This window comes from Aptenodytes forsteri, unplaced genomic scaffold (assembly GCF_000699145.1).
Source record: "Aptenodytes forsteri isolate BGI_AS27 unplaced genomic scaffold, ASM69914v1 Scaffold257, whole genome shotgun sequence".
NCBI lineage: Eukaryota > Metazoa > Chordata > Aves > Sphenisciformes > Spheniscidae > Aptenodytes > Aptenodytes forsteri.
Genome location: NW_008795194.1, coordinates 6,084,976 through 6,101,292, shown reverse-complemented (window position 1 = coordinate 6,101,292; position 16,317 = coordinate 6,084,976). Strand labels below are relative to the sequence as shown.

Here is a 16,317-nt window from a genome sequence, read left to right as displayed (position 1 = left end):
CGGGCCGCGGCCCTGGAGGGGGCAGGTAGCCCCTCGGTGGTGCTCCAGGCGGGAAACCTCAGCAGGGCTTTGTGCGGCAGAGTGAATCTTAACGCCTTGCTATGAACGGGGGGAAAGCTCTCGTTCGAACGGGGACTGGGGAGATGCTTTCGGAGGTTGGAGGTAGGAGGTGGAGCTGTTGCAGCAGCCAGAGTGTGGCCGAAAGAGTGGGAGAGATGACCGGCGGTCTCGGTCTTGCAGAGGTGCTGTCTGGGGGAGGCATTTGTCTCTGTATTGGCAGATCTGCTGTTATTTTTGGTGATCAATCAATAGGCTGACAGCATTTTTTGTGTGAACGTAAACAAGGCTACGATTTCAGTGGGTGTTGTTCACGTAATGATTTTTCCTCAATTTAGAGCGAAATTCTGTCTGTTCATTAGTAGTTAAAATAACATTGATATTTTTTTTTCCTGGAGGATTCGGTCATTCCATAAAATGCTTCCTGTATTATATGTTTCCTAAGGGTATAAGGATCTTTATTTCCAACATATAATAAACTTCTCTTCATCTTTCCCTAGTACCATTAAAGCCACAAGCCCTTTGTTGTAAAAGTATACTAATGAATAGAAATGTTACAACAAGAACAGAAGTCTTGTGTTTTCCCTTCATCATGCATCATCCATTTTAATTAGACGAAAGGGTGGTGAGTACTGTGACAAGAGTCTGGAATTAAAATCATTAATTGATGTCAAGCTGACGAGAGACTGCTAACATGAATTTACTGACAGCAGGAAAGAAATTAACCTTATTATTTTATTTAGTACATTGGGACTATTTATTATATTTTCCTATGCAAGTTCAGTGTGTTCCATTTATGATGATAAAGACAAATAATTAATAAAACCTACATAACGTTTTATTACCTCCTATCAATGAAGTTTACATTAAAACCACATCAATAACTTACAAAAACCAAACCCACCACATCCTTCTAATCAATGTAACTCATCAAAACCATTACAGCAGTATTTTTTATATTTTCAGTGAGTATAACATGCTATGCTCTCCAGCCAAGTAGAATTGCAAAAGTGATCTGATTTAAAACCATGCCATAGTTTCTTAATGTCAGTGTTGCAAAAAATGAAACATATTTTCTCCAGCAATGACATTGATTGGAATAACTGTCTGTTTTGATCATCATTGGAAGGTCAGCCTAACAAAGATGAGTTTTAATGTTAAGCATCTTTATTCTTTAGATGAAAGAGTACAACAGCGTCTTACAGAATGACAGCAGCGTCCTATAGATAATTTGTGACCCAAAGGTCATAATAAAAGAATAGAGGGGAGGTCATCCTGTAGTAAAGGCCATCTGGAACTATTAAAGTATCAGATGGAGTAGGGGGCTGAACAGCAAGACACTCTTGGTGTCTTTCCAGATTTCCCAGAGAGACCATAATATTTTTATTGGAAAACCCCAACTTTTTTCCCCTTATGCAAAATATTTTCATCAAGCAGTTTTGTCTTACTTTTAGGAAAAAAGACGACGTACTGTGATAAGGAGAGGATTTTTGTTTCTTACATAGCCTGTTATCTGTGTCTTTAAAATAACGCAAAGGTTCAGCTTTAGTTTTGCTGCTGCTGTATTTTGATGCCACTTAACAGCTTTCACAAGAACTATTACCTCTAAATCCGTTATTACTGCAAACATTCAGAATATAAATATTTTCTAAAGTGACTTGTGTAAATCTTTTCTGATAAAACTTCCACCCCCTTCCCAGCCCGTAAGAGAGGAGAGAAAAAATTCCTCTGTGAATCAGAGGAATCATTCCTCTGATTTTAGAGCAATGTGTTTCTCATTCTCACTTATTTTGAGATGGGGTCTGCTTGTCAAGGGATATTCCAGTTTCACTGAGATTTGTATCATTGTTTTTGGCAGTGTTTTTTTACATAATGGATGAGGGTGCAGGACGTGAAAACAAATCAATTTCAGTAATTTTTGTAAGAGAACACAGAAATGAAGCATGAGAATATTGAGCTTTGGAAAAACATTGCTGACCAGTTCCACTTCATAAAAATACTGACTTCGGGAGATATGTAAATTGAAGCTTTTGTGGAGATATGTAAATTGAAGCTTTTGTGGAATAATAGTTGCTGAGGTAGTTTTGTAAACAAAGCTCCTCACATACTCTAGCTACCTATTGTAAGTATAGAGATTTTAGGACATCATGCTAAAAGTATATTTTCTCTATTATTCCTCTACAGTGATTCAAGACATTGTACTGGGCAAGGTCCAGCCAAGTCCCTTGCAATATATTTAAAAATATAATTTAAATGGTCTTTATAATATTCTGAGTTACAAATTTGGTGCAGGTGTCTTGCAGATCATATGAGTTCAGCCCTCTCTTAGAAATTTCAGTGCTAAGTAACAGCACTAATACTAATAACTAGTAACATAGTGCTGTTACTTTAGAACGCCAAGAACTTTAGGATTAAGGCAGCAGTATGTCCTCTGACGTCCCATAAACTATGCTGTTAGTGGTAGAGTTGCTGTAGCAAATACTTACTTGAGAATTAAAAAAGCTGTACCGTAATTACTAACTTACTGAACTGATTGTTGCTGAGTTGAACAGAACTGAAAACCCATCAGATTTTCCAGACTGCACTACAGGAGTCTAACAGTAAGATAAAGCACTAAACCCACTCTTTTTTCTAGTTCTTAGTCACAGCAGCAAGTATTCGACTAACCAGAAAGACACCTAATGATACATTCACGACAGGCAGGTAGGTCCTCCCTCCACACCACAGCTGGAACTTTTATTTTGTAACCAGTTACCAGAACAAACCTTTTAATGGGTTATAAGAAACCTGGCTCTCTTTCTGGCCATGCTGTAGATTTATGCTCTCACTCAGTACTGTGACCCAGCAAGGTTTTAGAAGTGAATCCTGCGAGGTGTTGTGGGGGCTAATTTGTGAGTCCTGAGCAAAGATACTGACTTATAAGCTATATTCTCTATCGGTGGTTTTTTTTTTTCTTTTCCTTTTCTTTCAATTTCAGTATATGAGATTCACATAATCCCTTGCTTTGTTGTGAGGTTTTTCATTGTATTTTTTTGTCACTTCAGACTGTTTCATTTTCCAACTTCAGGATTAGGCTATAGTACTCTAGAAACACAGAATAATGGACCTGAAATAGAGCTAGCGGCAGAATTTTATACCCACTTTTGTTACTAGACTTTAGCTAGAGGAGCGTGGATGCTGGATAGGCTCAGCTCAACCAACTGATGACAGTATTGTAGCTGGACCTCTACTTACTGCCTGCAGTATCTGGGAATGACTGATTTGATATATGATATGATATATGGTACCATTTGATATGTGGTATGCCTGTGTCATTTGTTTCTCGCACATATGGGAGCAGCTGCTCCTTAGACATCTAACTGCAGAATTCAGATGTTACCCACCAGTGCTGCTTTCTGGCATTGTTCTCCAGTTGGAAAAAAAAAAAATCTAGGGGAAGAAATTGTCCAAGAAAGCCTGAGTGGGAGAGGAAACTAGTGCTCTTAAAGTGAGGAGGGATGGAAGCAGGAGCTCTCCCAAGATGTGTTTCAGCAACAGCTGCATCTTATGATCTTCTTCCTTTCTACTTCAGTCCAGCAAAAGAACTAGATAGGAGATTAGAGCTAAGTTAATCTAATGGTCAGGGATGTGTTGTCATAGGTGTAAATATCAGTTCTTCTGGCCAGTTTTGTAATGCAAAAGAAAAACTAAATTCCATTTTGCTTACAGACAGCAATGATGTTCTTTGATGCAACATGGTTCCCAGCAGGATAACTGTCCCAGTTGCCCATCTGGGTGATCCTCCACTGCTGGGGTCACTGACCCTTGGATCAGACATGAAAATAAGGAAAGAAAATTTCAGTCATGGTGGTGTTTGTTTTGGCGACTGGAGGACTTATACTACCTATGTACCTGATACATTCGCCTTTGGTTGAAACGTATCCTTTAAAAAAACACAGCAGGCATACCCTCCACCCCAAAATGCTGCAGACTGTTAACTGCAAAGTAGTCTAAAAGCTCCACTGAAATATAAGTAAGTTGGTAATTTACAGATTTTTTAAATCAAAATAAGCAAGGATTTTCACTTGTTTACTCCAAGATCCAGGAAAGCAGGTTTGAGATACTCTGCTGGGGGGATGGATCTTCGCTTTGGAAAGACAAAGGATGAATCAAGAAGGTCAGGGGATAAGGAAAGGTAGGGGTGAAATACATGAGAGATTCCACCAGGTTAGAGGAAATTATTCTAATGTCTCCTTTAGTTTCATCAATGTCACTTGGTTTCAAACTGGTGTTTGCACTTCGCCTGCTTATATGCATAATATTTACTTTGTCTCCTGCATTTTTTCATTTCTTTACATCTTCATTTGTATTTTGCTGCCTTCTTTAGTAGCCTTCTTTAATATAGCTCCTTATAAAAATGAGCATGTTGTTCTCTTCCTAATGTATTAGGGCACTTACAGTAATCACCTTATCACCTTTATCCCTCCCCCTTTTTTTTTTTTAACTACAGCCCTCCTGGGTTGTAGCTCATTAAAGGTTTTTGAAATTCTCATGCCTCTTCTGCACGTGGGATTGGAGGAGGGGGGGACTTCAGAGAGACAGTAAGTACTATCACATATTCTAATTGGCAGGTAGGCTGTGATTGTTGAAGGAGAAAGAAAATTAAGACGGTCTGATTGTGTAGATGCATTTCTTCAATTTCAAGGTGGTGGGCAGCTTTTTTTTTTCCTTTTTATATGTGGTCCCTGTTATCTTTCTCTGTTGTTGTAGAACCAATACATAGAAAATATGTGTGTAATATTTCTATGTAGGTGCAGAATTACAGATCTAGAAGAGAGATTATGTCACTTTTCCAAGGTAGGATCTCCTGGGTATGCCATTCCTGCAAGACGTTTGTTTCATCCTGGGTTTTTTCAGTTTCCAATGACACAGACTCCACAACTTCCCATGGCAATCTTTTCTGCTACCTTTTCATTAGAAAGTTCCCCTGCCCACAGTTATTATTATTCTTGCTGCGGTTTAAATACCTAGTACTTGCATTAGAGATGGAAAACATTATTCTTTTCCTCCATATGTATCCAGAGACTGCTGTTATGTCCCCACTCTGTCTTTCTCTTTTCCCCAACAGCTTGATATTGCTGACTCGTGAGTATCTGTCATCCAGTAGAACTTCCAGATCCATTCCTGAAAAAGCAACTCAGATTTTTCCCCTACTTCTAATTGGTACGCTTAATTCTTCCAACTATGTAAATTACCTTCCAGTTGCTGTTATTGAAGTTAATTCTGTTTTTGAAGTCTACTCTGTCTATTTTTCAAGAACATTTGAAATGTTAATCCTTTCCTCCAAAGTTCCTTCATTTGGGTTTTCTGCAGATTCAATAGCGTCCTAATTAATAATGAAAAACCTGAGTAAATTCAGAGACAGATCCATGTAGAAAATGTCTCGATCCATCCATCTAGTCTGACTGTGAATTGCTGAGAGCTACTCTCTAGATACTCTGTAGGACCTACCTGGTTCAACCTATTGCATCCATCCCGTAGCTGTTTTTCTTAGCCTGGGACGTACTGTTTGTCCTCTGTTCACAAGGCCATTTACTGTGTTGTAGAAGGAAATCCAACTGACTTGACCACATCTGTTCTTGATAAATCTATGGTGGCTACTGCTCGTCCCATTATCTTCTCTGTGCTTACCAATAGTTTGTTTCAAAGGGGATTGAAGTTAAACTGATGAGTCTATAATTCTCCTCCTCCTCTGAGGGATGTTTGACTTCTTCTAGTCTTTTGTCCTGGTTTCGGCTGGGATAGAGTTAATTTCCTTCCTAGTAGCTGGTACAGTGCTGTGTTTTGGATTTAGGATGAGAACAATGTTGATAACACACCGATGTTTTAGATGTTGCTAGGTAGTGTCAAGGACTTTTCAGCTTCCCATGCTCTACTGACTGAGAAGGCTGGAGGTGCACAAGAAGCTGGGAGGGGGCACAGCCAAACTGGCCAAAGGGACATTCCATACCATGTGACGTCATGCTCAGTATATAAAGCTGGGGGAAGAAGAAGGAAGGGGGGGACGTTTGGAGTGATGGCGTTTGTCTTCCCAAGTAACCGTTACACGTGATGGAGCCCTGCTTTCCTGGAGATGGCTGAACACCTGCCTGCCTTTTATTATTATTATTATTATTATTATTACTATTACTATTTTACTTTATTTCAATTATTAAACTGTCTTTTTCTGAACCCATGAGTTTTCTCACTTTTACTCTTCTGATTCTCTCCCCCATCCCACTGTGGGGGGGAGAGTGAGCGAGCGGCTGTGTGGTGCTCAGTTGCCGGCTGAGGTTAAACCACGACACCTTTCAATACTTCAGCTGTCCTCAACAGGTTCTCCTGGCTATTGAAAAAGGTCTGAGACTGCCTCAGACGGTTGTGTGCATTGGATGAAGTACAACTTAACCAGCTTCCAGCTACTTCTTTTGCTGTTAGGTTGGAGATCTTTTTGCTATTTGTGGCAGTATCAATTGTGCTGGCCACCTGCTTGCAATCAACCATTTTAGTGAAGACAGATGCAAAGAAAAAAAACCATTAAGCCTTAGGTCTCCTCAGCATCATCTGTCAATATCGTTCCCTCACTACTGAGCAGGGGAGCAACCTTTTCTTTGCTCTTCCTTTTACTGCTAATGCAATTATGCAATGATTTATTGTTATCTTTAAAGCTCCCTGCTACTTTTATTTCACATTGTGCCTTGGCCTTTCTGATTTTGTCCCTGTACGCTTGTGCTTATCCATAGCAAACTGACCACATTTTGTATGTGTTTGGTCATGTGTCTGAGATCAGAGGACAGTCATATTTCAGCCAGCTGGCCACACATGTATGTACATAGAAGATAAGGCAGAACTGTTAATTTTTTTCTTTTAATGACTTGAAAAAGGTTGGTCTCCAGCCTTTCAGTTTACAAATTACATTTACGTAGCAGTATTTTCTGGCTCTTTTTTTTAAATATGCAAAAATTCTGAATGAAATGGGAGGGTAAATGAGGAAGAGGAGGTGTCTGTCTTGTTTACAAGCTACTGCTGTTGCTGCCCATGATTATCCACTGCCCACAGCGATCCTTTAGAATGACTTTCCCAGGAAAGCAGATGGCTTTGCTGAGAGGTGGTTATAACTGTGATAACTGACTAGCTCTAATCATGATAAGAAAAGCTAAGTGTCATATGCCAGTTCAGAGGGAAATCACAATAATGCCTATAATCAAGGTACCCTCATTAGAAGAGTTGTTGTTAGAAAAATTCTGCTTGGATCCAGACAAAGGTCAAAGAAAAATATAGGAGAGGACAAACTCCCATATTGACTTGATTGCCAAAAACTAGAAAAAGGGCCATTCAAGCCCTGAAGGCAGTCGAGGAGAGGGGGAGGAGGAACAGCAAGACCTGGCTTAGTTGCTGGCACACTGTGCCTGCAAGGTATTTTTCACTAGCAAAGGAGAAGGGGACAAATTTGACAAGATTTGGCTACTGGCCAACACACCTCCTGACCTCTTTATTGGAAACGATATCTGGCAAAAATTGGACCGAATGTGTTCATCCCGTCTGACTACCTTAAACAAGCTGACTGGCTTTATAAACGTGTCATCGTTTTTCTCTGTTTTCAATCCATCATCCCGATGCACGCCAGTCTGATGGCAGAAGAACTGAGAACTGGCAGCGGTGAATGGCTTGTCATTTAGCTTCTGTCCTTACACAATGCTGTTTCTATCCTTAATAAACATTGTCAGCCATCTCACATATGTGGAACTGCAAGCGTTCAATACTGATTTTGTAAATGAGTGAGCCTTGGTGGAAAAGACGAGGTTGTGGATTATCACTTGGGCAATAGCTGAATCCTGGCAGCAGCACGAGGATTAATTGAATTGACCAAGCAATTGCACACCAGAAGCAGCAGCCAACTTTGTTTCTGCTCTTAGGGGAGGACATTGCTGCCATTGCAACAGCAAATGTAATGTACTAGCTGTGAATATCCTTCCCATGCTGTGTTCATCAATTAAGATAAGTAGATGATTTCTTGCAAAGATCTAAATCACTAATACGAAAAAATCCCACAAAGGGGACTGCAGGTCCCAAGGGACTGGGAATATATTTATAATTTCACTCCTAACACTACATGAAATTAGGGTCAATTTCTCTTCTTTTGCCAGCTTTGCTTATTCAGTTTTACTCACAACAGCTCTGCCAGCACCACAGATTGGAGTTTTCTGTTGCTGGAAAAAGTTAAAGTTTAGTTCAGACAGAACTGCTGTAAACATTTGGTTCACGGTGGGATTTGGCTCACAGACTAATATGATTAATGTGGTATCCACATTTGAGCTACGGGCTAAATGCCCTTTGTGGTCAAGGGAGGGGTACTTGGCACAGTTGGTAGAGCCTAGAGAAAGGTTTGGCTTCACCTTAAAATGGCCACGTTTCTGCTGTTCGGCTGAACTGCTCTCTACACCCTGTGGGCAGCCACCTGATATGACTGAATCTTGACCAGCTCTTCTGGGAGTCCAAAACATATGTCAACACCTAAATTTAGGTGTCAAAAATGGTAGTTGCCTTTATCTGAAAGCTGAATCTCACTCACAGAGTTTTGAAGAAAGGAACGAGGTTGCTCCTGTTTGCTGGAGACAGCAGAGCATAAGCTTTTCCCTTACTTTTGTGACCACCGTTTCACATGCATAGGAATCGCTATACAATGGGCATGTCTATCACTACTGGATTAGCTTGCAGTGAAAAGCTCTTCTAACAATTATAGGAAGTTCTGCAGCTAACAATATTGTCATTTGAAGCAGTTATCATTAGCTTTTGAATTGAATGGCACACAAATGCGTGAGGATAGTTTATACTTTACTGAACGTTATAATTTGAGTCTCAAAAGCACGACAGTACATTGTTGACATTTTCAGTATTAACGCTTCAGCAAGAAGGGTTTAGAAACTTCTTGGGATAGCTTTTGTATTTTTAAAAGTTCAGTTTCATTTAAACACTGCAAAGTTGATTAGCAGTTTTTGCAAAATTCCTTGAAGATGAAAAGGGTTATGTGAATGCTAAGCATTATTATTATTGTTAAACCCACACAAAATCCATAGGAAGGCCATAAATCCTCAAATCAGCTGATCTGAAATTTCAGACATATGCATTTTTATTGTGGCATGTCATGAAGGAATACAATTCAGTGAAGACAGCTTAATACACATACCCACATTGTGAAGCTGAAGCACTGTGGTCAAACATTCTCCAGATACTGGATTTCAGTAGCGGAGCATTGCTGATTAGGGCTGAAGTATGGAGCAAATTTCAGGTTCTCATCTGTGCTGCACAGTGCGTTTACATAATCATTTAATCTTTTCCACAATAGTCTGCACTGGCATTTCCCATATGTACACTTAATTCAGTATATGCTAGCAAATGATTTAGGCCATATCATGTATATACGCACATGCACACAGTGAGAGGGGTCAACATAAAAAATAAAGTCACATTAAGTTCAGGTTCTTATATAAAAAATATATTCAGAGTTAAAAGCTATCATAATTGTGAAAGGGAAAGTGCAATATTCAGCTGATAGCTGTTACTCTTTTCAAGAATATATCTATGTATTTTCCCCTGGTCATTTGGTCCCTCTAAGTTTGGAGACATAATGTTTAAGTAGAGTATGTCCTCAAGAAGGCAAAAACCAAAGCTGTATTTTAAACAATATTCAAAAATGTGTGAAGTGATCAGAATACCTATACTTTTGTCATGTGAAAGGATAGGCTTTGCACAGCGGTTTAAACTTAAAGCACAAAAAATTAATTAAAAAATCAGAACATTTTGGTTGTTGGTATAGTTGGATATCTTATAGTTTCACTTCAGGGTTTCCCTTTGTTATATGTTACTTACTGCAAATGGTTACTGGATACTTTGGTTATAATTAACAGTAAGATTTATAATGCATTTAGACTCTGATTTCTAATACTACGTATGTGTATTAACACATTGTATTAGCAATTGTAGAAAATATGCTAAAAAATTTCCTGGTGGACATGAACATAATTACTGCTATAACACTTCAACAGTCGGTTCTCTCCCACTTGAATAGGAATAAGTATCCCTCATTGAACCATGCGTGGGAAAATCTTAATGTTCTTGCTGCAAATGGTGCTATGTCCAAACGTATTAAATAGCCGATAAGCAGATAGATGAGAAAACTTCGTTAACATGAAAACGGGGAACACTCATGTCTGCACCTGTGGAGAGTGATGTGATATTCATGGTCAAAAGTTAGATAAGTTCACTGGCATCTCTCATGGCAGTCAATGTGACACTGAGGCCAATATCACCAGTTATCACCAGGTAATTCTGTTTTATAAGCGCTTTAGATAATGTTTTCTTCTGACTGAATTACTCTATGCCACATTATTGCTATACTGTCAGATTTCATACACTGAAATATTGGTTATCTGAAATACAGGGGGTACTTTTGCTCAAATTGGTGTCAGCCAGTGTTCCAGTACGTGATGATACACTGTCCATTGAAATTAAATCTCCTAATATCTAGGAAATTTCTGATTTCCTTTGCTTCTCCCATTCAGAGGACAAATATCAATAGACAAATGCATTCCCTCCACAGGGTAATTAATACAGGACTACAAATTGGAAGTGAAATCTGCAGAGAGAGGAATCAACAACCGCAGGTCATTTTCAGGCCTGTTTTTCCTTCTGCATAGATACCTTTGAAGTGATTAACGTTGTAACGTTTCTGAATTAGAGCTTTAGAGTATAAGACAATGTAAAACATATATTTTTATTTAAAAAATAGGCATGCAGAAACACAGTTTAAATTTGAAATGGATTTAAACCTGAGTCCTTCTTCACTGTAAATTAAACAAAAAAACAATTCCAGTTTGATGTTGCTGAAATTGCGGAGGAGCATGCTGTCAGCTGAATACTGTTACAGTTTTCATTTCCATTTTTCCCTATTAAAATAAAAAGCAACCAGTAAAGAAAATAATTTTGTATTTGCAAAATTGCAAAATTAAAAATTCTTGTTGGTTTAAGTTAAACTTTCTCAGATTTCTTCTATTTTTTTTTGGTATGGTGGTTTTTCTTTCCACTGTGACTGAATATGAGAGAGAGTTGTGGTGCACAAATCAGTAGTAGTAGACATAAAAAGAGAAATTATGCTGAGGTATAACTTGGGGCATGCAAATGAATCACTGAACCATCAATGTAGATGGCTCTGGCTGTTGAAGGGAGTTAAGCCAATCAGTTGTATCCCAAATCAGTATCCTTGGTCAATACTTGTGGGATTTGGGGGGAAAAAAGGTCTGCCTATCTGTGCCATCATCCTGTTCTCTTCTTTTATTACGGCAATCTGTGTTAGCATAGAAAGAACAATTTGCTTGGGACTCAGTCTGATGAAGACACTTAAATTTAGATGTTCACATACCAGCTCGGGGCTGGATTCACGTGCTTGAACACAATCTCTGAGATTTCAGCACGGGGCTGGCAGGTGTGACAAGGACCTACAGAAGTCCTTCTTGCCCAGCAGCTGGAGATCCAGAGGATTACCTGGGGATGTCAGGTGGCCATAGCTGCCTATGTTTGAGCAGCTGAATCAAGGCTGGGTATCCAAGCTTCCAAAGGAGTCCTAAACAACAGCGTCCACAATGTTTATAGAGCAACTCCTTTCACACTAGGACACACTGACTAACACGGCAGCTGCGTAACTCTCGAGTCTGCTGACTGGAGTCCCTGGTGTGACCTCACCTACTGCAGGCACCTAAATTCTGATGTCTTTAACTGCAACCTGAATCCCACCCTTTGCGTATCCCCTTTCCTTTTTGCAAAGACTAATCTAACGGGGCTAAGTTTAAAATTTCCAAAAACATCAACGTTGCCTAACTTTAAGGCTTTTCTGTTTTCAAAAGAGACAAGATTTACTTTCAAAAGTAGCCTACTTTGAGTAGGCTGCTCTTGTTAAAAGTCGGTGAAAAGTCTTTGGAAATGGCACATAACAGGGGTGCGCAGAGCTGTAGTCTGAATGGATGGATGCTGTCACACTGTGTAGCCATGGCTGTATTAGATGAAAAAGGAGCACATTTTACTAATGGAAGGGAGGAGACAGCTGAGTGCTTCATTTTGCAATGATGACAGAGCATTAAATTGGTCTGGGGAGACAGTGTTGGGGGGGTGTGTGTGCTGGTTTTTTCAGTTCACTGTGCATGTGTGTGTGATACATCAAATTTTCTAAAATGCCAAAGAAACTTTGAAGCCCAGATCAAATTTTAGTAATAGCTTTGTGTGCTTTTGAAAATATGACCCGTGCTCAATTTGTGAATTTGTGTTTGTCAGATTCTTAAATGTCATCTGTTTTTATCTGTCACTTTTTATTATAAGCTAAACAAGTGCACCTAGATACAAAATCCCAGTACAGCAGCACCTTTCATTTGTAACTCTAACATAAGGCACATGTTGTTACTTTCTGAGAAGAAACTGCCTACTTTTGAGATGCCAGATTCAGTTTGTTTACATTTGAAACAAAATGTGCACATTTTAAATGATTCATACAAGAATCTACTTCTGCTCTTTCCTGCATGCATGCATACATAAATATATACGTGTGTGTCCTATCCTTACGAAGTTTTTAAATTCTGAAAGAAGTATGATTTTTGTGGTATTGGGCCAAGAAAGTACATTAAAATTTGTCTGTAAAACCAGACATTAGAACCATTAAATCTGTTAGGTTTCGATGGAGTACAATATGATATGAATGGTGTCAGGCCATTCTCAGACAGGTCAGGTAATAGCACAGGCATCCTAAGATGCATAAGACAACAGGTAAACTGTTTACCAACAGCTATGGCTAGTCCTTTCTTACTTAATAATGAAACAAAAGACTGGATAATCAGACTTCTTCCTTAAAGACTAGTGTTGATTGTAGCATTGCTTTGATCTAGACTTCAGTATCCAAGGTAAACCTGAGGCTCCATGACAAACTGAAACTGGAAACCCTTCAGTGGTTTTCATTAAGATGGGCTATCTAAAGTGTCTGCTAACTGCTGCTTTCAAATGACTGGGGGGGGGGAAAATTAGTTTCAGCCTTCTTTTAATTTTTCAGAATTCAAGCAAAAACTCGAGAATTTCGAGAGAGACAAGCTCGTGAACGTGACTATGCAGAAATACAGGATTTTAACCGGACGTTTGGCTGTGATGCAGACCCAATGTACGCTGGGATTGCTTCCTATGACTCTTCTTCAAACAGCGGCACGATAGCATTGAACACCCGACCACAGAGCCCGAGGGAAGGGCAGACAGTGGAAGCCTTGTACGCCCAAGTGAAGAAACCACGGAATTCAAAGTCTTCACCTGTAGACAGGTAGGCACCAGACATCAGTCAATACGCTCTTTCAAAATCCGTCCTTGTAATGCTTTTGTCATGGAAGATGACTATACGTCAGTTGGAAAGTCAGAACTGCATTTTTATTAATGGCTTTTTAAAAGCCTTTATGTAGAAAAGTATTTAAGCTCACACAAATCAAACTGTAACAGAATGGGACGTGAAAGTTATTTTCTGCAGAGCCGCTGCTCTTCTTCTCATTCTTCAGATGGTTTGGAATTTTGGAGTGACCATGTGGTATCATTCAAATTAAATTCAAACTTGTAACTTCATCTGGTTTATTTATCAGACTCTAACTGATATGGTTGTGGAATACAGTATTTCCAACCTATTCACAGCAGTTAAAAAATTTCTGGAAGGTTCTTGTTGTTAAAGCAAAGTGGGTTAACGCTTACCTGGATTCTAGTCCTACCATAGTCCTGAACTTCAGTCTAACAGGTGGAGCTTTTTGATTAAATATAGACCCAAGTGAGTAAACGCCAAGCTTGACTCATGAGTTACTTTCTCTTCTCGGGCTGTAGCTTATGATTTATACTCTTCCTGCGGTTACATTATTTGAACTGTGTCATGCTTGGTTTTATGCTGAAATTGGGCAAAATTCCGGTTTCTGTTGAAGGAGATTTGAGTTCATTTGAAAACCTGAAGCTAAAACAGGCATGTAAACTAACATAAAGTAGAAATAACCAAAGGCAAAATTCACAGCTTTTTTGTACTTTAACAATGAAAATACATCTGTTTTCTTGGCTTAGATCTATGATCTTGTAGTTCTGCATTTTCTCAGCTTTACAAAAACTAATACTAAAATCCTAGTGCAGGAGGTATCGGTAACTCATTCAGAGGTTATTAATTTAGCTCACAGTAAAACCACTCGTCGTTTTGTTTTCTACCCCATTCTTTCCAGAAGATAAATACTGGACTTTCAGTTAAATCAAAGCGGTGTCTTTGATTGCAGTGTCTGAGATCCGTATAGCTCTACATGAGGACTGGCGTTCATCTTGCATAGTCTGTTCTAGGAGGCAACGGAATCATTTGCATTTGGTCTTAAGGAAAGTAGCAGAGTTCAGCTAATTGTCTAAAACTTAATTGAGGACTGAGAGTGGTATATTTAACCCTCCACTAGGTCTATTTTGAAGAGTACCTTTACATAATATTGGGGAAAATGTATTGTCTAACATGACAAATAAGGAGATTTCAGATGCATTGTTGGATGCATAAATTTTTACTACAATTCAGTAGCGCAACTGCCTTTTTATTTTCTCAGTTGCACCGTTCTGCTGTATTGCACTGTGTAAAAGGTCTATTTTTCATATTAAATAGACATAATTTATATGTTGTGGAAATGTACATTATTTCAGTGAAGGAAGCAAAATAATTTTAAAAGACGACAGCTTCATCTGTGCCCTTGAAATCTGATATTCCGTAGCCTTATATTGACTGGTGTTGGTATGCCCAGGTGCCTGACATTTCAGCACTTTTGTGCCTTTGGAAATCAAGATAGCTTGGTTGGATATGGCTGCCACGTGGTGACTCTCACGGCTGGTTTTGTTAGACCAAAGGCAGTGTTTCATGCCTGAGTTGAATGGCATCAATGTCACATCAACAAAAAAAAGTTCTTTGATGCAAACCTGGCACGGTGAAATATAAGACCTGCGTGACCTAGCTAACTCTGTGTGATTGCTGATAAAAGAGCCAGGAGAGAGTGAGTAAAACTGAAGATAACGGAGTACGGGGGGAATCTGATGTTAATCATAAGGGTAGGACTGAAGAGCAGTGTGGTAGTTTTGCACATTCAGGCTGCTCCTGGAGCACAGAGGGCCCCATCTCTCACAGCTGGATCACGTTGTGAGAAAAGGAAAGGCCCAGCACACACAACGGGCTTGAGCAGAGGGAGAAAACGCAAGTCGGGGACTAGAACTGCGGCAAGAAAAGCCACCCCCAGTCCCGTGATAAAGGGGTGACACATTCAGCAAGAAACACCTGGAAAGAAATAGGCAATCCAGATAGAAGAAGATTATTATTTACTATAAATGTCCTCTGAAGTACCTGTTGGGGGTCTGAGGCATGAAGTTGTCTAGTGTATGGGGTTTTCTTCCCTCTCTCCTCACACCTTTATTAGCAACCAAACTGTAGAGCTAGTGAATCCCACCCAGCTCCAAGAGACGTTTTTGGGAATGTTGCAGCAACTTGTGCAATCTCAGACTTATCTTTAACTCTTCCAGAAGTCGAGTCCATACCTCGGGCCCACTGCTGAGAGAGCATGTTGCCTGCTCTCTCAGAGAAGATGTAACAGCTGTGAGGGAGCAGCTTTCAGTCTTCCTCGAGGTGTGTGAAAGACGTCTGGGAGCTTGACCCCAGTAATGTTCAGCAGGAGAGCCTAGATTGTGGTTGAACTGTCTTCCCAAGGCTGCTCTGTGTTTTACAGGCTTTATCTTAGATGTATTAAGAAAGTATCATCTGAGCATCATTGTAAAAATAGTTGCGGCCATGTGGGCCTGAGGTGCTCGTTAACTGTGTTGTCTCCCCATCTGTGGGATATCTGGCTCCTCACCCCATGTGCATCACATCTTGTTCCTTGCTACCCCTTTCCGGCAGTGAGACCTTCCCCCTTCACTTGGCATCTCCCATGATGCCCCTCCCCACACCAAGCATCCAGGTGTCTCTTCACGAGGCTCCTCTCCAGGGAGCTTTCTTCTCTGTAGTCTGGTTTATCCTGATAATGCTACAAAAAAGCATGAGGAGAAATAGTTGGATGCAGTTCTGCATCCTTAAAGCATTGTTTACATTAGCGTTCACCTGTGGTGAGCATTATTTTCCCTGTGTTTTACCCCTTTGCCCTGCTATCCTTTCCTTTCCTTTCCTCTGCACGTTTCAGG

At 39.8% G+C, this 16,317-nt stretch overlaps 1 protein-coding gene across 1 annotated transcript in view; it reads left to right on the top strand.

Annotated features, from left to right (window-relative positions):
- The window catches only part of PARD3 (par-3 family cell polarity regulator), a 428,182-nt gene that overhangs the window by 312,510 nt on the left and 99,355 nt on the right, over positions 1 to 16,317 (top strand). Inside the window, exon 21 of the mRNA XM_019471891.1 lies at positions 13,166 to 13,423. Coding sequence (XP_019327436.1) covers positions 13,166 to 13,423 — 258 coding nt within the window. The remainder of the gene's footprint in view (positions 1 to 13,165; positions 13,424 to 16,317) is intronic.